This window comes from Geotrypetes seraphini, chromosome 7, assembly GCF_902459505.1.
Source record: "Geotrypetes seraphini chromosome 7, aGeoSer1.1, whole genome shotgun sequence".
Lineage (NCBI taxonomy): Eukaryota > Metazoa > Chordata > Amphibia > Gymnophiona > Dermophiidae > Geotrypetes > Geotrypetes seraphini.
The window spans coordinates 21,380,660-21,408,110 of NC_047090.1; the positions used below are offsets into that span (position 1 = coordinate 21,380,660).

Sequence of the window (27,451 nt, forward strand, 5' to 3'; positions counted from 1 at the left end):
GCCTCATCTGCTCGAGCCTCGAACACTTACGATTTTAAAGTGTTCGAGGCTTGTGCAGACGAGGACAGAGCTCGCAGAGACAGGACGGGAATAGAGAGATCCTGTGGGGTTAGGGAAAATTTGTCCCAGAAGAACATAAGCAGTGCCTCCGCTGGGTCAGACCTGAGGTCCATCGTGCCCAGCAGTCCGCTCACGCGGCGGCCCAACAGGTCCAAGACCTGTGCAGTTATCCTCTATCTATACCCCTTTATCCCTTTTTCCAACAGAAAATTGTCCAATCCCTTCTTGAACCCCAATACCGTACTCTGTCCTATCACGCCCTCTGGAAGCGCATTCCAGGTGTCCACCACACGTTGGGTGAAGAAAAACTTCCTAGCATTTGTTTTGAAGCTGTCCCCTTTCAACTTTTCCGAATGCCCTCTCATTCTTGTATTTATCGAAGGTTCAAAGAATCTGTCCCTCTCCACTTTCTCTATGCCCTTCATGATCTTGTAGGTCTCAATGATATCTCTTACGGGAGCAGCTTCTACCCAGAAAGGATAATGGGCTCTTATTCTTTTTAACCCTAGGCCAGATACTCAAAGTATTTATTCTGCTAAATTTGAGGTCCTTATACTATACTAATCAGTAGATACTAAGGCTGGCATGGACAATTAATTCCTGTCTCATGTGTAATAATACTGCTTGTTTTCAGAATGAGACTGAAACATATATATAAAAAAAAAAATTAACATTGGCATACTCCAATTAATTATTTGGAATATCAACTCAGCACCGTCAATGATCAGAGGACAATTTCTTTGCTTTTACTTTTTTTTGTTAACTAGAGAAGAAATCAATATTATACAGATATTTACTACTAAGAACATAAGAAGTTGCCTCCACTGGGTCGGACCAGAGGTCCATCGTGCCCAGCGGTCCGCTCCCGCGGCGGCCCATCAGGCCTATGGCCTGTGAATTGGTCCCTGACTATTCCTATAACCTACCTCTACTTCTATCTGTACCCCTCAATCCCCTTATCCTTTAGGAACCTATCTAAACCTTCCTTGAACCCCTGTAGCATGCTATGGCCTATCACAACCTCCGGAAGCGCGTTCCATGTGTCCACCACTCTCTGGGTAAAAAAGAACTTCCTAGCGTTTGTTCTAAACTTGCCCCCTTTTAATTTCTCCGAGTGCCCCCTTGTACTTGTGGTTCCCCATAGTGTGAAGAATCTGTCCCTGTCTACCTTTTCTATGCCCTTCAGGATTTTGAAGGTTTCTATCATGTCTCCTCTAAGTCTCCGCTTCTCCAGGGAGAATAGCCCCAGCATTTCCAACCTGTCGGCGTATGAAAAGTTTTCCATACCTTTTATCAGTTTAGTCGCTCTTCTCTGAACTCTCTCAAGTACTGCCATGTCCTTCTTGAGGTACGGCGACCAGTACTGGACACAGTACTCCAGATGTGGGCGCACCATTGCACGATACAGCGGTTTGTCCTGGTTGTGATACCCTTTTTAATGATACCCAACATTCTGTTCGCTTTCTTTGAGGCTGTCGCACACTGTGCTGATGCTTTCAATGTTGTGTCCACCATCACCCCCAGGTCTCTTTCAAGGTTACTTACCCCTAGCAATGATCCCCCCAATTTCTAGTCATTTCTATAGTGGTACCAGAGGTATGCAGTGCTGTACACATTACATACAGGTACTTCTCTATGTCATAAGAACACAAGAATTGCCATACTGGGAAAGACCCATCAAGCCCAGTATCCCCGTTTCCAACAATGGCTAACCCAAGTGCCAATCACCTGGCAGAAAACCAAAGAATAGCAACATTCCATAGCTGAGATTGTGATGTCATAATGCTTCATTCCACCAATGCCTAAGAGCCAAACTCATCAATGATGTCACATTGGCTTGATTATCCTATACTTGGTTCACATAAGAACATAAGCATTGTCATACTGGGACAGACCGAAGGTCCATGAAGCCCAGTATCCTGTTTCCAACAGTGGCCAACCCAGGTCCCAAGTACCTAGCTAGATCCCAAATAGTAAAACATATTTTATGCTGCTTATCCTTGGAATAAGTAGTGGATTTCCCCAAGCCATCTCAATAATGGACTATTGATTTCTTTTTAGGAATTTATCCAAACCTTTTTTAAACCCTGCTAAGCTAATTCATTTCACCACATTCTCTGGCAACAAATTCTAGAGTTTAATTACACGTTGTATGAAGAAATATTTTCTCTGGTTTGTTTTAAATCTACTACTTACTAGCTTCATCGCATGCCCCCTAGTCCTAGTATTTTTGGAAAGAGTGAACAAGTGATTCACATTTACCCTTTCAACTTCACTGTATTTTATAGACCTCTATCATATCCCCCCTGAGCCATCTCTTCTCCAAGCTGAAGAGCCCTTCCCACTTTAGCCTTTCCTCATACGGAAGTTGTCCCATCCCTTTTATCATTTTTGTTGCCCTTCTCTGTACCTTTTCTAATTCCACTATATCTTTTTTGAGATGCGGCGACCAAAATTGCACACAGTATTTGAGGTGCGGTCGTACCATAGAGCAACACAAGGGCATTATACCATTTCCATCTTTGTCTCATATGGGCTCAGAATCTAAGTAGGTTTTTTTGTACAACTTGTCCAGGGTCACAAGTAACTGCTGTACCAGTTACGCAGGATCTCAACTCACTGCACTAACCTTTAGGCCACTCCTCAACTCAGGATATAACAGAGGTAGCATACCATAGCATCTAAATATTTCCTTTCCAACAGTCTGCAAAATAAACACGAACCGCTTTTAAGAAGCGATCCCCATTCCTGGTGTTTTATCCTCCCCCCTTCCCTTTAATTAATTTATTTTTAATGATGTAATTATTAACTTTCCCCTCAAGCTCATGTTTGTATTTGTAATTTGTCTATTTAATGTTCACATTTCCACCCCCCCTACAAAAATTTATTTTAACCTTTCATTTTTAGCATTGTAAATCGGCCAGGTGCATGTCGATGGTCAGTATATTAAAATTAATTAAACTTGAAACTTGAATATAAGTTGCTTACTTTTTTCTCTGTTTTCTCCCAAATAGGTTATGCAAGAACTTTCCGGAGGTGGATCTCAACTCTTTATGCCCATAGGCTGCTTCTAACCATCACATTGCACAATATGTTTGACTGTGGTCTGCAGACCTTCTAGCAATCACCTGCCTTACAAAGTACAGTAAAACCTTGGTTTGCAAGCATAATTTGTTCCAGAAGCATGCTTGCAATCCAAAGCACTCATATCAAAGCGAATTTCCCCATAGGAAATAATGGAAACTCAGACGATTCATTCCACAACCCAAAAACTTTAATACAAAATACTGTATGTACTCATATTGCAAGACCTCGCTGGTTTAGGACAGTCACTACACAACCGCAGCATCAGAGAGAGAATAACCATTGGCTCAGTTCTGATGTTGTGATGTGTGTATACTATATGTACTTGTATTGCAAGACCTTGCTTGTTTATCAAGTTAAAATTTAATAAAATGTTTTGCTTGTCTAGCAAAACAAGTTAAATGCAATCCAAGGTTTTACTGTAATTTCAAAAAGCAATCAGAAACTAAACTTATTTTTACAAGACGAGCAATCACCTCTAAAGAACATAGAACAAGTAGAGATAAACACAGGAGGATCAGAGCTGCAGCATTGTTGGACGGTGAATTTTCATAATGAGAAGAGAGCTATTTGCTGCTAGCAAACAGCAAAATAAGCCAATGGGAACAGCCATAATTTATTAGAACAGGGGTAGGCAATTCCGGTCCTCGAGAGCCGGAGCCAGGCCAGGTTTTCAGGATATCCACAATGAATATGAATGAGACGGATTTGCATGCATTGCCTCCATGAGATGCAAATCTATCTCATGCCTATTTATTGTGGATATCCTGAAAACCTGGCCTGGCTCCGGCTCTCGAGGACCGGAATTGCCTACCCCTGTATTAGAAGAACTCTCACTTATTGAAAGCTTGCTTCCATTCTGTCAGTGCTGCTAAAGATTTACATCCAGGAAACCTAGAAACCAAGAACATTGCATGAGTTTTTTAAATTAATTTATTTATCCCACATTTCACATTATGTTTAAAGATATGTGGGACCCTATTTTAAGGGCATTGTTTTCTGTTCTGTATCTACGTAAACAGCAATAAAAGGAAAAATTAAAAACAAAACAATTTTTTTTTAAATGGAAATCAATTTGGGACCAAATTAATTGTTTATTAGATAACCCAGTGGCATTATCATATGATACTGTGCTGTTTGGTATGGCAATGAGAGCAAAAAGTCAGATTTCTACAAATAATAACAAATTATTACTTTATAATGACTGGGGTTGCCATTCAACAAATTATGTATAATTGGAAAAATTGGAGTAGATTAAATTATAATTTCTGGTGGAATTCCTTATGTCATGTTTATAAAATGGAAAGATTTATTGCAATACAGCGCGGTTTTTTCAGGATGTGTGGGAGTCATTTACAAAGTATTGTACCGATTAGATGACATTTTATTTTATTTTTCCCTTAAATTTACAAGTTTGATCCTGAGGGGGGGAGGGGAGGGTAAATTTATTGTTACATATTGTATAAGGTATTGATTATATGATAAGAAAGGGTGGGAAGGGTGGGAGATAAGAGCATATTATTTGTACCATTGATGATTAATAAGTGTTATATTTATTGTTAATTTGTTTGGATATATTGTTACACTTATTGTAAATTTGAAAATGAATAAAGAATTCACAGCTAAAGTTTTAGTGCATGATCTGTGCATGCAAACTGGCAAATTTACCATGAGACACCAGCACACGTCCCACCATAAGCCTTTTAATGTGTGGTAAGCTTGTGCTAGCACTTACCGCAGTTTAGTAAAAGAGCATTGATGGCCTGAAAGGCTCTATGGCAGGGCTGCCCAATTCCGGTCCTCGAGATCTACTGGCAGTCCAGGTTTACAGGATATCCACAATGAATATGCATGACAGAGATTTGCCTGCACTGCCTTCTTGGTATGCAAATCTCTCTCATGCATGTTCATTGTGGATATCCTGAAAACCTGGACTGCCAGTAGATCTCGAGGACCGGAATTGGGCAGCCCTGCCATAGAGCCTTTCAGGCCATCAATCTCAAATATTTATCTTTAGAGCCCTTTTACTAAACTGCAGTAAAAAGTGGCCTTAGATTGTCCTTATGTGGGTCTTTCCCATGCCCTAAGGCCATGTTTACCACTTGTCATTCAAGGACACTGTACAATTTTTTTTTTTTTTTTTTTTAAATAATACTCTAAATATTTTCTAAATACTGTCCCTGTAGGCTACAATCTAATTATGGTACCCGGGGCCATGGAGAATTAAGTGACGCGTGCAGGGTCACAAGGAGTAGTGTGGGGATTGAACCCACAACTGCAGGGTACTAAGGCAGCAGCTCTAACCACTAGGCGCCTCCTCTACTCACAAAAGACCTGCAGAAATCAGTTTGAAATGTATTGAATTTAGCTTACTTCCTGAAGCAAGACCAAGGTTAAACGGGCAACATTCACTGTCCTTGAGCAATGTTTGACCAGCAAACAAATATCTGTGATGCAACTAGGATCACAAATATTTGCAGTATGACTCGTGAACTGTCCTTAGTACCAAAAACCTAGAAAATGTACAGCTTCGTATTTCTCAGGAAAATGTGACTTTTTAGTAAAAATGTTCTAACTCCTGTGCAGAGGCTCCATGACCTTAATTCTATAAACAGCACCTAACTCATAGGTGCCATTCAGCACAGTTAGCAACAGTGGCGTAGCGAGGGAGGCTGGCGCCCGGGGCGGTGGAGCCCGGCATCGCCGCACTGTCCCCCCCTCCCCCACTCATTCCCACCCACCCCACCCCCTCTTTCCCGCTGCTTGAGCACCCCCTGTATACTTTTTGAAAGGGTTGGCGGCATGAGCAGCATCTTCCCATGACCAGGAAGTGACATCACAAGGGAGCCATCGCCGGTGCAAGCATCAAGTCGAAGATGCGGTTCGAGCTGGCGAACATTTAAAAAGGAATGGGAGGAGGAAGAGAGGTCCCAGCACCTCCCCCACCCCCCACGAAGATGGTGCTCGGGGTGGTCCACCTCCCTCCTTACTAAGCGTCACTGGTTGTCAATCACCTGCTAGGCGCAGTTTAAAAAATTGCAGCTAGCGGCTCCTAAGGAGTCTTAGGCACTGGTAGGCATTTAATCCTTTGATGCACTGCCATTCAGGCAGGGTTTTCTTGGCCTACATGAGTGCGCCTAAGTTAGCCACGCCTCCTTTCTGGTAAGTGCTTCAGGGTAAATGCCAAAAAAGGGGACAGAAACCCCACGCAAAGTCAAATACCAAAGAACAAGTGGGGAGCGGGATAGACTACTTCAACCTGGATTAGACACTCTTTATTTATGCAAATCAACTTAAAATATAATACATATAGAAGCGCAATACATTTAATATCACATAAAAAGTCCAAGATAAATTTTTAAAACAGAGCTAGAAAAACAGACTATTTTGAAACTATATTTCACTAAGAAACAGGCTCTGTTTTGTGGTCAACAAATTTTTGTATTTCCAGACGTTTCTAAACAGACCCAAATGAAGAGGAAGCAGTTCCTGGTGCTTAGGCCTAAAGCCTTAGGGGTGGGCTCAACCTTCTTCTTAAAATTCCCCTGTAAATGCCTTATCTCATATTTAAGTGATAAATACGTTTTCCTAGACCCAGTCCAGCTAGAAGGTTTTCTGAATGATAAACTGGTTCTAATGATATCCTAAAATTAATTTCCTTTTTGGTTTTAATTCCAACTAGGGAGGATTAATGAAGAAATACATCTGTAAAGCCACACTCTGCCTACTTAGCTGTATTTCCTTATATCAAATGTATTTTGCTTAGGGAGTGCACTGTCAGCCAGATAATGTAGACTAGATCACTGAATGATTTTATTTCCTTTTGAAGGATTATGTTGTTGGTTGTAATTGGATATTCCTGAATTTGTTATATAAATTTGTAATCTGTAATAAATGAATTAAAAAAAAAAAAAAGCCCAAGATGTCCTGTGAGCAGTGACCTAAAAGGTCCTGTATCTAAAGACCCGACACGGTCCGTGTTTCTGCCTCCAAAGGGGAGGCCTGCCTCAGGGGTATAATTTGTCGGTCTGCCCACTAGATGTCACTGCAAATGCTGGAAATACACTGTGAACTGTGGGCATGTGCTCAACTCTGGGCAGCCAATCAAAGTAAAAAAGCAAAGCTTGTGTACTTGATTTTTGCTATCGCTCCGAGAGACAATCCCTAATCTATCCAGTTAGTGGATATATTCAGTGGCACTAACCAGTTAAGTGCTGCTGAATATTGATTACTACCTCACTCAGTGTGGTTTAACCAGAAATGAGCTTCTCCTGATATGATAGAGGTCTACAAAATACTAAGTAGAAGAGAAAGGTACATGTGAATCACTTGTTTAATCTTTCCAAAAATACTAGGACTAGGGGGTATACAATGAAGTTAATAAGTAGTAAATTTAAAACAAACCAGAGAAAATATTTCTTCATTCAACATGTAAATTAAAAAAAAAAAAAAAAACACCCTTCTAGAATTTGTTGCCAGAGAATGTAGCTAAAGCAGTTAGCTTAGCAGGGATTAAAAAAAAAAGGGTTTGGATAATTTCTTAATGTCTGTAAGCCCTTATTAAAATGGGCATTGGAAAATCTACTGCTTATTTCTAGGGACAGGACATACAGGGGTCCTTTTATCAAGTTGCGGTAGGGGTTTAACGCGCCTAATACCACTCATTAAACCACCTGCCGCGCCAGCCGCTAACGCCTGCATTGAACAGGCATTAGTTTTTTAGCCGGCCGCAGGGGTTAGCGCGTAATGAAATGTCTGACGCGCTAACCCCGCTAGATAAAAGGACCCCAAAGTCTTACCAGCTGTCTTTCAATAGCATATCTGGGGAAGACAGACATGGGCGAAGTCACTGTTTGTCCTAGGATTGGTAGCATAGAAGGTTGCTATTTGGGTTTCTGCCAGGTACTTGTGACTTGGATTGGCCACTGTAGAAACAGGATACTGGGCTTGATGGACCTTCAGTCTGTCCCAGTATGGCAACTCTTAGACTGTTATGGTCTTAAGTCTTGCCCAGTTAAACTCTTTTGAACCTTAACCACCTAGTGGCACTTTCTTAATGCACGTAAAAACATAATTGTAACAAATGGTTTACCTCAAATAGGCGTAGTACTTTAGCCAATGCACCAACCTCTTCTTTCAAGGAGACAATCAAAGATATCATACCATTTTTCTGGGTACTCTCTTCAATATACATGGATTCCTTAAAAATAAGAAATTTGGAAAATAATCTTAATTTTATTCTTTAGTTTGTTCTTATTTTATTTCACATTAAAAGAATGCATTGATATCACCTACTACTAAATTACATTGGTGTCTTCTATCCCGCCAATACCTTTCAATTCTAGGCGGTTTACAGAAAGACCATCTGAACAAAAACTTCTATTCATACCGTCCCTAAAAGATTTCTATTATACACGCAAAACAAATTTTGCAGTAACAGCCCCTACATTATGGAACTCTCTGCCACAATACCTCCGCGATGAACTACAATTAGCCAAATTCAAGACTAACCTAAAGACTTTTTTATTTCGGGACGCATTCAACCTAACCTAGATTCTTTTCTTCCATCCTCTCCATGTTTCATTTCCGTTTTCCTTTTTTTTTTTTTCTTCTTTCTCATATTTCTTCCTTGTTTCTTCAAGCAAGTATATATAACCACAATATGCCCTCACCCTTACGTTTTATCCCCTCCCCACTTTCTCCATTTCATCTAAATAATGTAACTTTTTCCCATTCCTCCCCCACTACCCTCACTTTCTAGTTTGCCTAGTCTTTGTCATTTATGTTCAATTCAGATATTCCTACGCACTTTCTACAATCTTTAATCTCTTGTTACTATTTTTAATTTCTTGTTTAATTTTATTGTTAACCGGCCAGATATTTGTTTGATGGTCGGGATATTAAAAACTAATAAACTTGGAAACTTGGAACTTGGCCTGGGCATTCCCAGGTAGATTACAAGGTTGATAGATAGATCTGAGGAAGGGTCGATAAGGTTTAATTAGATCATTTGACAAATTTCTCAAATAGCATAGTTTTCAATGCTTTCCTGAATGTTTTGTAGTTGGGCGTCGTGGTCAGCAGATTGGAGAGGTGGTGGTCTAGTCAATATTTCTAGAGTGCTATCAGACGAATGCCGCGCTGTACAGAGTCATAAAGGAGACAGCCCTGCTTGAAAAAATGTATAATCTAAACAGATAATCAGGATGCCAGGGTGGGGATACAGTTAGGGGGGATGATTAATCTGCTGGCTAGGGTGGTGAGCAGTGGGCAGAGGGGAGTAGGGATATGGATTGAAGGCCAAACCAAAAAAAGTGGGTGAAGATGTACAAATTAGAGAATGACACAGTGACAAAATTCATCACCGTTCCCATCCCCGCGGATAACCGCGGGAAATAATCCCATGTCATTTTCTAGTGTCTATTTCAACCTCAGTCCTTCTACACCAGTATTCTTCACAGCAAAGCTTGTGGGTCAGTGGTTGTGGCCATTCATACTCTGATTCTTCCCCCTCTCCTTAAAGAATGACACGAAGATGGTTTCCCGCGGTTATCCGTGGGGACGGGAACGGTGATGAATTTTGTCACCGTGTCATTCTCTAGTACAAATATCATCCATTTTCAAGTTAAATGGTTTTTAAAAAAATATTTAGTGTTCCGTCAGTTTCCAAATACTTCTATAGAACTCTCAAATGTTTTAAAAAATGACATTCTTGTTTCAAACATTAACCTAATAATCATTGAGGTGTGATAAAGATTTTGAAAAATTGTCTTTGTGAAGCAAATTGTATGCACAGATTAACTATGGGTTTATAGTTAATGAGCTGCTTTGCATAATTTTGCATCATGAATTATTAGGGTCCCTTATATTGATAGTATGTTAGATTTTACAGTTAGCATGCCTTTTAACATAAAAAATTAATGTGCGGTGAGTACAGATCTCAGGTGACAAGTATTTGGGGAGAGAAGCAACATGTTCTTTGCAGTAGAGAGTTGCATGGGGACAGAAATCAAACCCATCCCTGCCCGTCCCTATAAACTTCAGAAGTAGTTATTTCATTTAATTATATTACTGAATTAAAGGCTCTGGTAGAGACCCATTTACAAATAAGCAAAAACACTTTATTAATTTAGAAATATTAATTGGGAAGAATACATACTTTGTAAATGGGTTTCTACCAGAGCCTCTAATGCAAATATAGAATATAAATACTCAGCTGATGAGGACCCCCAAGCTGACAGCTGAGGACTTCCTCTGCAGTTGGCCAGGGATCTCTTTTGCCAAGCTTGGAAGGCAGCAGTAATGTTCCTGAGTCACAGATGCTGGCACCTTGGTGGCTCATGGATGCTGCCAATGACTGCTGCACTTGGTGGAAGGGAGTTCTGGCCATCTCTAGAGGAGGTCCTCTGCTGGCAGTGCTTGGGGATCTCCACCAGTCACAGCAAGGGTCAGCAATTACTACAATACTGTAAAAATAAAACCAGGAATGCATTTCCTTGTCTTTTGAACACAATACAAAAACATCTGCTATATACATTTCCCAAAGCTAACATATTTTAGTCAATATATTCCATTTTTTACCTTTGTTGTCTGGAGACTTATTTTTCCATCAAGTTGGTCCCAGTTTCTTTTTCCGCTTTCCCTTCTCCTGCAAATTCTTCTGTTGCTGTCCATTGGTTCCTCCTATCATGGTCCAGCATTTATCCCTATTTCACCTTTCGCCCCTGCCCACCAGCCCCATGCCCAACATTTCTCCTATCACCCCTCTCCAGCACCATGCCACATCTCTCCCTCCATTCCTTTCACCATTAGGTCCAGCATTCCTCCCTCTTGCATCCCTTTCAATATGTTCCCTCTCCACCACCACATTTCTCCCTCTCATCTTTCTCTTCCCTCTCATCTGTACCTCACTCCCTCCCTATGACCATAAATTATCTTCTTTCTTCCATTTCCCTTGTACACCATCTCTCCCTCTCACCGACACACTCACGCCCAATCCTCCCTTTCTATTCCCTCCCCCACCTCAGCATCTCTTTCCCTCACTTCCTCTGTCCTCACTTCTTAGTTTAAAGAACATAAAACGTTAAACTTAGGAAAAAAAAAAAACTAAAATTAAAAAGAATATAAACCTTGACTTAACTTTTTACCACAGTTTACAAATATGGACTGATGCAGATATGGACAAATTTTTTCTGAATCTTGCAGCCCGTCCCAAAACTTATGAACCAGTAGCTTGAGAACTCTCTTGCTTTTCCTGTACCCCACCTTTGACATGGTGAAGTTCAAAAGCAGAGCCTTCCCTCTGAGAACATCTGCAGCTCTTTTAGAATCTGCTTTATTAATGATTTACCATTTTGTGTATATGAGAAAAGAAAGCTAAATCAGGCTCATGATATGCCACTGCACATTGCTGGCAGAAGTCAACAGCTCCCAGCCCCCGAATTTGCTGTGGACAGTGTCACAATGCCTCCATGTTAGATAAAGCAAAGAGGGAATTGCCTCAGGCTACCTTTCTTTCATCAAACTAATTCTTTGTTTTAAATGGAAGACATCCAAAAACTATACTGAAAGTGCGTTGAAGCTTCCTCCCTTCTTTTCTGCCCCCCTCCCACAAGACTGTACCTCTCCCGAGTGCTGCACTTCTTCACAGGGCAGTGGGCCCTGCTCGCTGCATGGCTGACGCTAAGCCTTGCCTCAGATGTTCACTCTGATGTCGGGGGAAGACTTCCGGGCCAGCTATGTGTGGCGTGCTGGAAGCGTTGCATGCTGCAGGAGGGCAGGAAAAGAAGACAAGCCACTCAGCTCGAGCTGCCTCCCAACCCCGCGGGATCCCCGAGACCATGAGGGGCATCCCCACGGGATCCCCGTGACCTCAAAGGGGAACCCGTATGTCCCGCGAGATTCCCGTCATCTCCGTTCAGCTCTCTACTTTGCAGCTCCTACATTAAAAAAAAGTCCATTAGACGGAGCAGCCACCAGGAGGCAAGTCGAGCTGCCTACTCAAGACCAGTGGCGTGCAGTCAGGGCTTTCAGTGAATCCCCAGCTCTACAGCCCTGGTTTTTGGTTTTGTTTGATTTGTTGAGTAGGTTAGGTGGAGTTAGGTGTTTGACCATTAGGACGGATGCGATTCTGTATAGGACGCCCGAGTTCGACTCTCAGCCACCGCTTAGGCGGCTGCCGAGACCAGCAACCTATACAGAATCAGGCGCTTAGGGGCTCGTAATTTTAAAAAAACACGTCTAAAAAGTGGCCTAAATGGGTACTTGGATGATCAAAAAGCCTGATCGTCCAAGTACCCATAACCAAAGCTGGTTTTAGACGTATCTAAAACCAGCTTAGGTCTTTCCCCTGCCTCTAAACACATAGAGCGAAAAGAGGTGTTTTTAGAGGAGGAGAAAGGGCGGGAGGTGGGCCAACCTTGACATAGGCGTACAGCAGGTATAACCAAAACTTTAGGCAGGTTGCCTAGTCGGTACTTATACGTTTTTACTTGGACCAAGTCAAAATAGGTATAAGTGCCAAAAAAGGGACCGCTGAGCTGATGGCGGCTGCCACAATCAGCTCAGCATCCCGGCAACCTACCCCTCCTTCGCCTAAAAGCTCTTGTTTTGGGCATTTGGGACTTAGGCATTTTTTTAGATTGATTATATGGTGTAAGTTTAGATGTAGTGGTGGTCTGGACATTTAAACAGCTGAAAGTAGAGGCAGGCCATTATTTTTTAAAAAACCTCCTTTTGGACATTTTTTTTTTTATAATGGACATTTTCTCTGCTTCTACTTTCAACGTTTAGGGCCTTAGGCCAAAAGGGGACTTAGATGTTTTTTTTTTAATTATGCCCCTCCACCTGTTTAGTGCATGCTAATCATTAGCATGTGCTAACACGTTTAGTGCCTGTTGTTGAATTCCCCCTAATTCTGTAATGGCACGTAGGCATGCCTACGCTGTAACAGAACATTAGCATAAAGCCTCTTTGGCATGCCAACACTTTGACACACCCACTTAGGCTTTTTTACTGTCGCTCAAAATTCGAGCATGTAACTCCTCCTAGTCATTTGACGCCTTATTCTCCTCGGAGGAATCGTCGTTCCTCTAACCATCTGTTCCATCCTTCCGACAGATGTTTCAGGACATACCTAGAGATTGTAGGTTTTCTGTAATGGCACCTACACTCTGGAACTCTCTTCTGCTTAATCTGCGTTCGGAAACATCCGTTTAGGCATTTAAGTCTCAAATGAAAGCTTACTACTTCAATATTTATTTATTTATTTTAAAAATTTATATACCGTTTAAAACTAAACGGTTTACATAATTTACATACAAATTATTTAAAATAAACACATAATAAAAACAAATACATAGGCAAATAAACATATAATAAAATAAACGTAAAAAGCACTCTTCAAGGGAATACCATAATGTGGATAAAAAAAGATCGTGGATAGTTGATCAACTTTATCAAAGGTAACTAGAAAAAGACATCTACAAAAAGCTGCGTCTTTAATAATTTTCTAAACATACCCTTTCATAGCATCTTCGTATCTGACCCACCAAGGAGTTCCAGAACTTAACTACTGCGCATTTGATCCCGATTCCTGATAATCTTTTCTACCTTACGGTCATCTGACTTGGCTCTTGATATCCAGCCTTAATTTACCTCCCTTTTTGTTCCATTCCTATTTGTTTATACCTTAAGACTTCCTAAACTTTCCTGCCCTTGTTGTCTTGTCTTTGTTAACCTGTCTCTGTTTATTCCCCATTTGTTTTGATTTTTAATTATTCCCCGTTGTTTGTATCATATGTAAACCTCTTTGATTTGACTTTTTTTTGTCAGTAAAGTGCGGTATATCAAATAACATTACTGTAACTTTCGGTGACTGGCATAGGCTGGCATATTATGCCTAAGTTCACCATGCAACCCATGCCCCCTCCTTTGCTAACGCGTAGGGTGGATTTTAGCGCCGGCAGTGGCGGTAATTGCTCCAACGCTCATAGTAAAGGAGGGGGCTAGTAATCAATAATTGTGCACATTTTGGGGTAACAGAACCAGAACCCAAAGGCAAAAAAATAGTGGAGATGGCAAAGAGCCGCTAAATAATTCAACTCTCTTTATTCAAAGTCTTCCCTTGCCTCGACACGGCTATGTCAAGGCTTAAAGGGGGCTTAGCAGGATGAATGATGGGATTGAATGGTACAATAAAAATCCGCAGACTGAATGACAACTCAGCGACTCGATCTGAATGTTAAAAGAAAACCAGCTACAGCAATCCCAGCGTGTCAATATTCGCCCCCCTCTTTCACCAAGGTCGCTAACCGATTAGCGAGCGCTAACCGATTTAGCGTGCGCTAAATGCTAACACATCCATAGACTAACATGCACGTGTTAGCGTTTAGCGCTCGCTAAATCGATTAATGCGCGCTAATCGGTTAGCGCACCTCAGTGAAAGAGGGCCTCAGTGTCCTGACAAAAGCTTCTAAGCAAGTCAAAAAAAACACACATATCGAGTCAAGGAAAGACTTTTAATAAAGATAATTGAATACTGAGCGGCTCTTTGTCGTCTCCAGTTTTTTGCCTTTGGGATTTCTTTCTTCTTCCTTTCTTCTGTGTCATCTTTTTATGCCCATGACCCACCCATATTCTGCCCATGCGTAAGCACCTTTGCACTTATGTGTTAAGTCAGTGGTTCCCAAACCCTGTCCTGGGGGACCCCCAGCCAGTCGGGTTTTCAAGATATCCCTAATGAATATGCATGAGAGAGATTTGCATACCTATCACTTTCATTATATGCAAATCTCTCTCATGCATATTCATTAGGGATATCTTGAAAACCCGACTGGCTGGGGGTCCCCCAGGACAGGGTTTGGGAACCACTGTGTTAAGTGATACTGACGCATACTTTAGATCAGTGTATCGCAAACTGCTGCAGCAAATTCCAAGTGTGCCCCGAAACGCTGGTAAGGAGGAGAGACGCCGGCGCCGATGACTCTCCTCCTCGTCAGCATCCCTCCTCCTCTCCCCCACACCTCTCTTCCTCCAGGATGCCCCCACTGGTGAAGTGACAGGTTCAGGGTCGCAGCCAGAGGGCCTCCGCACATGCGTGGATGTTGACGGGATGATGTCATGCATGGGTGTGACGTCATCGCGTCAATGTCCGCGCACTTCCAGAGGCCTTCCAGCCGGGGCACCGGGTTTAGTGTGCTGCCGCGCTGAAAAGTTTGCGGGACACTGCTTTAGATAATAGCACCTGACACTTAGGGGTCCTTTTACTAAGGCACGCTAGCCCTTTTAGCGTGCGCTAAACGCTAACGTGAAGTCTTGCAGTACAAGTACGTATAGTATACGCGCATCATGTCATCACAATTGTGCCGATGGTTCTTCTCTCTCTGACGCTGCAGGAGTGTAGTGACCTTTCCGTACAGTACAGTATTTTGTATTAAAGTTTTTGGGTTGTGGAACGAATCGTCCGAGTTTGCATTATTTCTAATGGGGAAATTTGCTTTGATATACAAGCGTTTTGGATTACAAGCATGTTTCCCGAACAAATTATGCTCACAAACCATGGTTTTACTGTACAAATTATAAGATTTAAGCACAGGTATAGAATCTGCTCCAACATAATAAAACCAAGTTCTAATGGAATTATAATACTCTGGCATATATACCTATGTTTCCCCAAACAGATTTAATGAAATTAATTTTGCAGGTCACCTTCACGCACTCAACTTTAGGACTTGTGTTTCTCCCTTCTCACTGCTAGCCTCTGGCGAACCAGATTACTGGTGCGCCAAGGGTAAACTCTGCACATCTGCCACCATCTCTCAAGTCTGCACCCACTTACCTTAGAACACACCCCATTCATTTTACAGAACTCTGCCTCCATCTCTTTGGTGCCGGTTTGCCTGTACCTCTGGAAACGAAGCCTGACTTTCTCGTCCCAAGGCTGGCGTGTGCTGTTGGTCCACGGAGGTCTTTGAAATAGAAGCTGATAACCTGGATCACTCCCTTCACCTTCCGCAAGTGAGGGGCGTTTTTGTCATGTGTTCCCAGCGGCCGATTCCATCCACCCCTTCTAGCTGCCAGTCCCCAGCTACGCACATGGTTCTCATCAAAGCTCCAGGGTCTCACACCAGCCAGCTCTGATCTTTCGAAAGCTGCAAAAAGTAAACATGTGTTGGACATTTGTGAGCAGAGATGGAACATTTTTTTTAAAAAAACAACACTGAGAATCTTGGGGGGGGAGAGCTTTTTTACCTTTCTAACATGAACATCAAGAGTTGGTCAAGTAGATGTCTTTTTTTCAAATAATGTGCTACGTGAATATGTTTTGAAAATGGGAAGGGGTAAAGCGCCGACCTCACGGACCTTACAGACCTCGCGGATCTAAAACCGCACATCCTTAAAAATCTGAGGTCTGTGCATTGACAAGTCCGCCTTTTAGCTTATTCCACTACTTTCCCTGCACGCTCCGCTCAGGCCCCCGGCTCTGCCTTCCCTAATGGCTAAGGAGGGAGGAGGCGCACCGTGGCTTTTGCTAATTAGCCCGATCATCCCTTCCTCCAGATCTCTCCCAACGCGCTCATTTCAAGAGCCCCTGCGATATGACACTGGATGGCAAATAGCTGGGTTTTTCGGGGGGGGGGGGGTGAAAAAAATGTGTGCAAAGGTCTGCAGTGCATCATACCTCGCAGACCTCACAGATCTGAACTGCACATCCTTGAAAATCTGAGGTCCGCGCCATTTTTAGACTCTGGCTCTGACAGACCTCTGTGACATTTTAGCGCTGATGGATCCTAATGCTTTTCCCTCCCTATGATGAGACTAAAAGTGGCACAGACCTCAGGGCAAAAATTTTGCTGCTAGTCTCAGCATAGGGAGGGAAAAGCATTAGGAACCCGTCAGAGCTAAATTGTCATCGAGGTCTGTCAGAGCCAGAAACTACAAGTGGCACGGACCTCAGATTTTTAAGAACGTGCGGTTTTAGATCCGTGTTTCATCCCTTCCCTTTGAAAATTAACTAGAAGTCCATTGTAATTGGAGAAAGTCAACCCACATCAAACAGAGCCAGATATGCTTGTTGACACAGTTCCCACCTCCCAACCCAATTTTCCTATAGGAACTGCTGCACGTCCCTGCTCTCTGCCAGATTTGGGTGTTTTTCTTGGAGCTGAACTTTTATTTACACTTTTGCATGGATGGGCTTCTCACAGTTAACCTGTTCATGGAAGTACGCCTGTTTAATCTTAAAAATTGGGATTTTTTAAAAAATATGTTTTACGACAGACTCTGGCCATTTGCATGATGTTTGATCCACTCATTATCTTTCTGTTTTTATTACTTTTCTGCATTTGTCTATACTGTAGCTGGTCCCCTGATGAAGCTGAGGGTGATCTCAGGGGCAGGTGCACACAGTATTTGTGCTTTTAGGGCTACAAAGGGGTGACCCTGCCATTAGTAGGCTAGGCATCTGCTTAGGGCAACATTATTTCGGAGGTGACATGGGTGTAGTGCATCTAAATTTCAAGGGGGCAATTTGGAAGCATGTGATGGGCGGGATTTGGGCAGGCTTAAGACTTGGATGTTTTGCAGCGATAATCAAACTTTGTACAGAAATGTCCAGGGCATAATATAGACGTTTGAGACTAGACCTGTTTTTTAAAATGAATAAGGGTCAAAAAGGTGCCCAAACGGACCAGATGACTATTGAAGAAGGGTTGCCAGATTTTCCAATTGGAAAATCCGGACCTCTAGAGTCTAGACCCACCCTCAGGCCCGCCCAGTTCCGCCCATCCCCACCCAGTCCCGCCCCCCCCGCTGCCTGTTCTTGTCAGGCAGGGAGGAAGTCCGCGCATGTGCGGCTGCCACGCAATGATGTCACATGCGCGGACTTCCTCCCTGCCCGACGCGATTTGAGGAGGCTTTTCAAAATCCAGACAAAGTGCCGGGTTTTAAAAAGCCTTCTGGACCCGTGTCATGTCTTAAAAGGAGGACATGTCCAGGAAATCTGGACGTCTAGTAACTCTACATTAAAGGGATGAAGGCATGGCCCACCCCCCACACTCCCCCAGTGGTCACTGACCCACTCTCACCCCCCAAAGATCTGAATAAAATGGGACATACTTTATCTGTTTCTATGATAGCCGCAAATAGGATGGCAAGTCCTAGTTCAACAGCAAGCAGATGTCTGGTGTTGCCCGGTGAGCAGTACAGTGGACTGCAGAGAAGGGGACTCAGGCCCATATCCCATCCTAACTAGAAAGTGTGAGCCCATAACCCTCCAAAAACATACTATACCTTCATTATATGAGGGGGTGCTGGAAAGTTCTCAGCCCAACCCAGAAGGGAATGATGTGGAGCCATGGAAACTTACCAGTTAAGAAAATAAACTAAACCTTAGGTTTATATACTGCACCATCTCCACAGTCGTAGAGCTCAGCACGGTTTACAGGAATTGAGATGAAAAAGGAACTTCGAGGAAAGGAAGAGGATAGGAGGAAAGAAGAGGGTTTGGAGGACTAAGATATCAAAGGACTAGGATATCAAAGGAGGGGGGGAGTGTTACGTTTTTGAGAATATCAAGAACTGCCATACAGGGACAGACCAAAGGTCCATCAATCCCAGTGTACTGTTTTCAACAGTGGCCAACCCAGTTTCCAAATACCTAGCTAGAGCCCACATAATAAAACAAATTTTATGCTGCTTCTCCTAAGAATAAGCAGGGGATTTCCCCAAGCCATCTCAATAATGGCCTACGGACTTCTCTTTTAGGAAATTAGCCAAGCCTTTTTAAAACCCTGCTAAGCTAACTGATTTCACCACATTCTCCGGCAACAAATTCCAGAGAGTTTAATTACATTTTGTGTGAAGAAATATTTTCTCCGGTTTGTTTTAAATCTACTATTTAGTAGCTTCGTCGAATGTCCCCTACTACTACTATTACTTATCACTTATAGTCCTAGTATTTTTGGAAAGAGTGAACAAATGATTCACATTTACACTTTCCGCTCCACTCTATTTTATAGACCTCTATTATATCGCCCCTGAGCCATCTCTCCTCCAAGCTGAAGAGCCCTAGCTGCTTTAGCCTCTTCTCAGAGGGAAGTCGTCCCAAACTTTTTATCATTTTCATTGCCCTGCTCTGCGCCTTTTCTAATTCTGCCATATCTTTTCTTGAGATACGGCGACGAGAACTGCACACAGTATTTAAGTTGCGGCCATACCATAAATGACACAAGAGCACTGTAACTTTTTCATCTTTCACGACCTTAGAATTACATGGTTCTAACTGTAATGAAAGTCATTCTCAGGAATTTGAAGTAGAGGTTTGTGGGGCAATTTGGTATTCAATGACATGTGCGGATTTATTTATTAATTTAACACCAGAACAGAGTTTCTCCAAAAATGCTACATGCTGATAATATAATGACAATGTCAGATAGAACCCGGAAGTCATCGGAGTTAAAAATACTGAAAATTGTCACTTAGAACCCTGTAATTCTAAGGTTGCACTTTGTTTTCCATTCCTTTCCTAATAATTCCTAACATTCTATTTGCTTTCTTACCCACCACATATTCACCCCTAAGTTCAACACACTTAGCACATCACGTCTAACCCTTCAAAAAAAAATACTCTGATATCTGGTTACTGAAATACTTCTCCACTCCAGCAATCACCTTTGAATCACTCAAAGATTGTCTCCCTTTCTAATTCTTTTTAAGGTTTGGAAACAGATGGAGCATGATCTGATGAGCAGGGTGAATGGTCTGTGTACTGAAACCCCAACCTTGTCAAAACATCCATCCTTTTGCCAGCCTTGTGAGCAGGTGCATTGTCTTGCTAAAAGAGAACTAATTTCTTCAGCTTCCCTCTCCTTTTTTCTTTCAATGCCTCCTTTAAACAGGCTCAGTGGGTTACAGTAGTATTCTGCATTAACTGTTTGGCCCCTTGGAAGATAGTCAGTCATTACAACACCTTCCTGATCCTACAACACTGTGGCCATGACCTTTCCTGAAAACTTTTGGGCCTTGAATTTCCTTGGCCTTGGAGAACTTGAGTGCCACCACTGCATGGACTGTTTTGTCTCAGGTTTATAGTGGTGCAACTATGTTTCATCAACAGTAACTAGTTGTTCCAAAAGGTACCAGCTCACTGAAAATGCTGCAAAATCAACTTGGGACACACCACTTCTTCACTGTGGTGTAAAATAGGCATTTGTCACTCAGATTTCCTTTAGAATTTTCTTCTGCAGGAATAGGAGCTTCATGATGGCTTGGAGTTCCACACTTGAAAATTCTACACTTTTCGTTGACATGGTTCAATCAATAATCTGAAACAATGTCAAAAACATAGTATTACAATTCTGCAAATTGGCACTTTGCAAAATAAAATAATGCTCTTATCAGTTACAATGGCAAAATAACACTTATGTGACAATTGCAGCCATAAGGGCTATTGGGTTGGTAGATAGGTGGGTCCAGAAGGTTTTCAGGGTGTTTTGAAGGGTAAAGCATACAACATAAGCGGGGGTTCTGTGAGATGTACCCGACACCCTTTATGTGCAGTTCACAGCAATGCCCCCTAAGGGGCCCCACTGCTCTGCTGGCATGTCTGTGTAGCCAATCTAGTATAGATGGTGGCCCCGCCTACATTCAAATGGCTTGGTTTTAGACATTTTTCATTTGGACATTTTCATATTTGATGTTTTCAAACTCCTCTTATTGACCTACAAGTCCATTCATTCTGTAGCTCCCCAATATCTCTCCTCCCTTATCTCTTCCTATTCTCTTCCCTGGGAACTCCTTTCATCAAGCAAGTCTCTCTTATCTGTGCCCTTCTCCTCCACTGCTAACTCCAGACTACATCTCTTCTCTCTTGTTGAACCGTATGCCTGGAGCAGACTGCCTGAGTTGCTACATCAAGCCCTGTCCCTGACATAGAAACTTGATGGCAAAGGCCAAATGGCCCATCTAGTCTGCCCATTCACAGTAACCATTATCTCCTCCTTTCCCTATTGGCTAAGGATCTTAACATTTGCATCTCCTCTTCCTGTAGGCTAAGGATATTTACACCTGCTTTGTGATGTCATAGAATTTTATGGTTATAAAAACATAGATGTACACCCAATTTCTAGAGAAATTCTCTGAATACTCTGTGAATACTGTGTGTGACAGAGTAGTGTTTTCAGTTAGAGTGGTGATATTGATAAGGAGACACGGAACTGTAAAGGCGATGATGGTCCCGTTGGCAACCATAGTTGAGTGTTTACACTGAACAATATTGGTTGTAGGGTCTAAGCACTTTACACAAATATTGATTGGTTGATTGATTGATTTATTAAGTTACTTAAAATATCTAGAGCTGTGATATTAATGAATATAAACAAATAATGTGGAACACTGAATGCTACATATAATGTAGACTTAAAACAGAGGAGAAAAGACCTCAAAAAACCCCTGGACTATAATCAAACAGATCATAACCAATTGGGGTTGGTTTTCATCACTGGTCAAAAACCCCTGTATATAAATTATTTTAATTTTTTAAATTTTTATGTGAATAAATTTTTCATGATTCAATGTGTGTAATTATAAATTAAGATAATGATTAATTATCAAAATCTCTCTTATTTGCAATTGATCATCAAAAATCCAGCTTCTTTGTGCTAGAACTCTCAAATGGTGTTATATATGGCTTTATAATATCAGGCACTTATCTTAATGATAAGTGCCTGATATTATAAAGCCATATATAACACCATTTGAGAGTTCTAACCCTAATTGGTTATGATCTGTTTAATTATAGTCCAGGGGTTTTTTGAAGTCTTTTCTCCTCTGTTTTAAGTCTACATTATATGTAACATTCAGTGTTCCACATTATTTGTTGATCTTAGGATTTATATCTTGGACACTTGATTACGTTTCCACCTCTTTTTCCAGTTTATATTAATGAATATAAAAACATAGAAACATGGCAGTTAAAAGTCAAATGGCCCATTTAGTCTGCCCATCCACAGTAACTATTATGTCCTCCTCTCTCTATTGGCTAAGGATCTTAACATTTGTATCTCCTCTTCCTATAGGCTAAGGATCTTTACACCTGCATTGTGATGTCATAGAATTTTATGGTTTTAAAAAACATAGATCTCCAACTCTAGTCACCTTAATTTTTAAAACACCGATAAATATATCAAATCATCCTATGAAAACAGGCTTCAAAGTGAATGCTCAGACCCATAACCAACTCTAGTGAAAAATCACGGAGCTAGTTAATATAGAGACCATCATAGCTAGTTCACTGTCTCCGCCACCTGCTGTCTTAAACAAGAACAAAAAATACAGTAACAGTATTACACCTAAGCTGTTACAAGGTCTGCTTATCTGACATGCAGAGTGGCGATGCTGCTCCTCTATAACTGCTCCGGGTACATGCTTAAATTACAACAAAATTGCTGCCGCCATGCTTTCTCCGACCCCCCAACCCGGGTTTCACGGTTGGCTTCTTCAGGAGGGGACACTATAAAGAAAACATAACGCTAATAACCACACATAAGAACATAAGCAATGCCTCTGCCGGGTCAGACCCGAGGTCCATCGTGCCCAGCAGTCCGCTCACGCGGCGGCCCAACAGGTCCAGGACCTGTGCAGTAATCCTCTATCTATACCCCTCTATCCCCTTTTCCAACAGGAAATTGTCCAATCCTTTCTTAAACCCCAGTACCGTACTCTGCCCTATTACGTCCTCTGGAAGCGCATTCCAGGTGTCCACCACCCGCTGAGTAAAGAAAAACTTCCTAGCATTTGTTTTGAATCTATCCCCTTCCAATTTTTCCGAATGCCCTCTTGTTCTTATATGTTTTGAAAGTTTGAAGAATCTATCCCTCTCTACTTTCTCTATGCCCTTCATGATCTTGTAGGTTTCTATCATGTCTCCTCTGAGTCTCCGCTTTTCTAGGGAGAAGAGCTCCAGCCTCTCCAATCTTTCAGTGTATGAAAGGTTTTCCATGCCCTTAATCATTCGTGTCGATCTCCTCTGGACCCTCTCAAGTATTGCCATATCCTTCTTAAGGTACGGTGACCAATACTGAACACAGTACTCCAGGTGCGGGCGCACCATTGCCCGATACAACGGCAGGATGACCTTAGTGAAACATGGGTCACGGCGTTCTAGAAGCCCGAATTTAACATACAATATAACCTTTACTTCACACTATAAATCAATACTTTTATTACGGCTTGAATACTTGAATACTTTATTACGGCTTACTGGGACATGAAACTGCCCAACCCAGCCGACAGACAACTCTGACGACGCTCCACTGCAGAGCAGGCCAAGCAGTTTAAGATAATTTCCTCTGTGTTACAATGTTGTGACGCACAACGCTGAAGGTTGAGGCTTACTGGCAACTGCGGGACCTACCAAGAACAGCCTAAATTTGAAACCAATCGATTTCGTTGTTCGGCCCGACAGGGCACAAAGTGTGCCAGTTGAATATAAACTGATGCTCCTGCTGAAGTAAATACTGAGAGACATTACCTGTAACTTTATGTGTTTCAACAACACAGTGTATTTAACATCTTCAATAGTGTGACCTGACTCCAACCAATGGCCAACCATAGGGGCCGTATGCATGTGGCCAATGTAGAATTTGCCACAGGGGCATACAATACAGAATATGACTGCCTGGGACGAGCAATCAGTGCCAGTCTGTTAAGAGAACTTTTCCCCCCCCCCCAGATCTAGGGATAACCAAATGGTCAGAGCTAAACACATGATGGCAATAAGCCCAGTGGCCACATTTAGTACGAGGAGATAAACTATGACCTCTCTGAACTCCTTTATGTCTTAAAAACTCTGCCAAATTCCGGCCACGAGTAAACGCAAACCGTGGCAACTTCTGCAAACTATCATGCACTTGAAGCACTGGTCAATGTTTGGCAATAATTCGTTTGATGTTATAACTCTGGTTGGAGAAAGGTAACACACACACTATATGATTTTCATCTCTGCATTGGTGTGGCTGAAACTAGAGAATGACACGGTGGCGGTTTACCCGCGGCCACCGCATTTTAGCCGCGGGTCACCCGCCGAAAACGGGGAAGAAAACTAGCAGTCGCTGCGGCGACGGGGACAAGGCCATTCACCGCCCGCGGGGCGGTGAATGGTCTTGTCCCCGCAGTGAGGCATGAAGGATCGCGCGGTCCCCGCAGCTCACACCCGCCTGCCCAATCGATTCTAGTGTTTAGCCAGCTCTCTCCCTTCTCCTCACCTTAGTTTGTAGATTTTCTTTTTCGGCGACCCGCACGCTATCAGAGAGCCGCGCACGCGCGGCTGCTCAGTGTTCAATCTTCTGCTCTGACGCAACCGGAAACAGGAAGTTGCAGCAGAGCAGAAGATTGAACACTGAGCAGCCGCGCGTGCGCGGCTCTCTGATAGCGTGCGGGTCGCCGAAAAAGAAAATCTACAAACTAAGGTGAGGAGAAGGGAGAGAGCTGGCTAAACACTAGAATCGATTGGGCAGGCGGGTGTGAGCTGCGGGGACCGTGCGATCGCTAGTGTTCCCGGCTCAAATTGGAAGGAGGGAGTGAAAGGGAAAATGATTCTGGGCCAAGGGAATGAAGTCGGAAAGAAAAACCCACAGCAGGAAAGAAAGGGAAGGACTGGCAGGTGAGCCAGATGCTAGAAGCAGGGGGGGGGGAAGAAAGAGGGAAAAAAGCTAGATGGGGTTGAAAAGAAGAGACACACTGGTATGGAAGAGGAAGATAGGGGAAATCTGGACACAGGAAGGTAACAGAAAGAGGGGAAATTATGTGCATGGGGCATAGGGACAAAGACATAAAGGGGACATGCCATGGGGATGGTATATGGACACGGGGGGGGGGCAATGACAGATATATAGGGGAGATATTAGAAATGGGGAAAATAGCACAGAAGCGAGATGGTTTGTGGGGATGGGACAGGGACCGAGTTCGCAGGCTCCAGTGGCTTGCACAAATTACATTGTAACGTGCCATGAAAATAAGAGGGAGGAAGGTAGATAGATAAGCCACGTGAGAGGAGCTGAAGGGTAGTAGAAAGGAACAGATGGTAAAGGAGGGAGGGAAGGGTGGTGGTGGAAAGGAATAGGACAGACATTGAAGGAGGGTGGAGAGGAACAGACCCCGAAGGGAAATGTGGAAGACAGAGTGGGAAGAAGACAGATGCCAGACTATGGGGGAGCGGAGGGAAGAAGATGGGTGCTAGACCAATTGGGGGGGGGGGTGAAGGGAGAGGCACAGTAACAGCAAATGGAAGACTTAGAGAGAAGACACACAGTGGATGGAAGGAATTGAATGAGAAGATGTGGAAAGCAGAAACCAGACAACAAAGGTAGAAAAAAAATTATATTTATTTATTTATTTTTTGCTTTAGGATAAAATAGTATATTAGTTGTGTTGATAAAAATTTATAAACAAAGCCCTGCCAGCTGAACATCTCTTTCTCTAGTTCAGCAGCAGGAACTTTGATTTATAAGAAAGGAATAAGCTAAATATTACAGTACTAAGGCTTATATGGATGCAGCGGGGACGGTGACGGGGCGGTGAATGGGATGGCAGTGGCGGTGACGGGGCGGTGAAAGGGATGGCGGTGACGGTGACGGGGCGGTGAAGGGAACGGCGGTGACGGGGCGGTGCAGAGGATGGTGGGCTGGTGACGGGGACAGATTTTTTCCCCGTGTCATTCTCTAGCTGAAACAACCACTCTCGTTGACAACAGCGGGCTCCTTTCCATGCTCGTTTGACTACTCTAGAAGGGTACCCTCGTTCCATAAACTTATTATACATCTGCATGGCCTGCTCTTAGAAGTCATTGTCATCAGAGCAGACCTTCTTCAGCCTGAGGAACTGGCCTATTGGAATACTATCACGTAATGGTTTTGGTTGAAAACTGCTATAATGCAGAATCATACCATGGTCTGACAATTTTTTTGTACAGGGAAGTAGAAAATTGCATGATGAACCCATTAAACTGTTTCATTACCGTATTTTCACGCATATAACGCACGCACTATACACGATTTTACAAACCGAGCATAACCATGCGCATTATATGCGTGAGCGCGTTTTACAATTTGTTTTTTACATTGCTGGTTCCCCCCCCCCCCCGACGTCCGATTCATCCCACAGCCCCCCCGCACCGTTTGCGGTGGAGAAGCAGCCTACCGTGGGTTCGCAATGCCAGTGACTTCGGGGGGGGGACAGGACTTCAGGGGAAGACAGGCAGACCTTTAAGGGAGGACAGGACTTCAAGGGGGGACAGGACTTCAGGGCGGCGATTCGGGACAGAGCAGCAAGAGGAGAGTCGGGGCAGCAAGACATGAGCAGGGCGGCGATTTGGGGCAGAGGGCAGGGCGGCGAGAGGAGAGTCAGGACGGCAAGGCAGGAGTTGGTTTTAATTCAATGAGCAGCATGCGCGGTATACGTGTGTGCGCGCTATATGTCAATTTATTTATATAAATGTTGTTTTCCCGCACACTATACCTGTGTGCACGTTTTACACGGGTGCGCGTTATACACGTGAAAATACGGTACTCATATGTCCAAAAAAGGAACACTATCAATAGTGAAGGATAACTTGATATTAGGGTCCGTTTGATTAAGTTCTATAAAAAACAGATCTAATTCCTCCTTCCCCCATGCCCATATGAAAAAAAAATATCGTTAATAAACCTTTTCCACAAGCCAACTTTCCCGAACCATGTAGATTTATATACTCACTGCTCTTCATATTCTGTCATGTATAGGCAGGCGATGGAGGGCGCCACAGTCGCCCCCATCACTACCCCCTTAGTCTGAATAAAATATTTTTCTTTGAAACGGAAATAGTTGTGATATATGACTAGCTTAGCTAATTCAACTGACAAATTCTTTCTTCTGAGGAGATAAATCTAAAACATTAACAAACGAGCATGGAAGAGAGCCCGCTAAATTGGTTAGCGCGCCTTAGTTAAAGGACCCCTTAATGGCTTACAAATTAAATACATGGAACAGTAACTCAAATAATACAATAGAAAACAATAACAAATTTAAAACAATACAATAAACAATGTTAGAACTAAACTTACCGCCTCCCGCTTTTACAAAGCTGCGCTGGCGACTGCCATGTGGCAAAACCCCCAAAGCCTTTTAAATCTCTATGTGCTTCAGAGCAGTTATTGCAGCGGCAGCCGCTCGTGCAGCTTTGTAAAGGGGGGGAGGGATTAATGTCATTGTGACCAGGCGTGGTCAGACTGGACAGATCCAGGGACCAAATTCGGGTCATACCAACCTCAGC

General features: G+C 42.8%; 1 protein-coding gene across 2 annotated transcripts in view; it reads right to left on the reverse strand.

The window, feature by feature from the left end:
• PAH (phenylalanine hydroxylase) overlaps positions 1-27,451 on the reverse strand; it is a 159,832-nt gene that overhangs the window by 108,815 nt on the left and 23,566 nt on the right. For both annotated transcript variants that reach the window (XM_033953516.1, XM_033953517.1), the window contains exons 2-3: positions 15,983-16,295; positions 8,237-8,344 (exon numbers count right to left, since the gene is read on the reverse strand). In XM_033953516.1, the coding sequence (XP_033809407.1) occupies positions 8,237-8,344; positions 15,983-16,024 (150 nt within the window). In that variant the 5' untranslated portion in view covers positions 16,025-16,295. The remainder of the gene's footprint in view (positions 1-8,236; positions 8,345-15,982; positions 16,296-27,451) is intronic.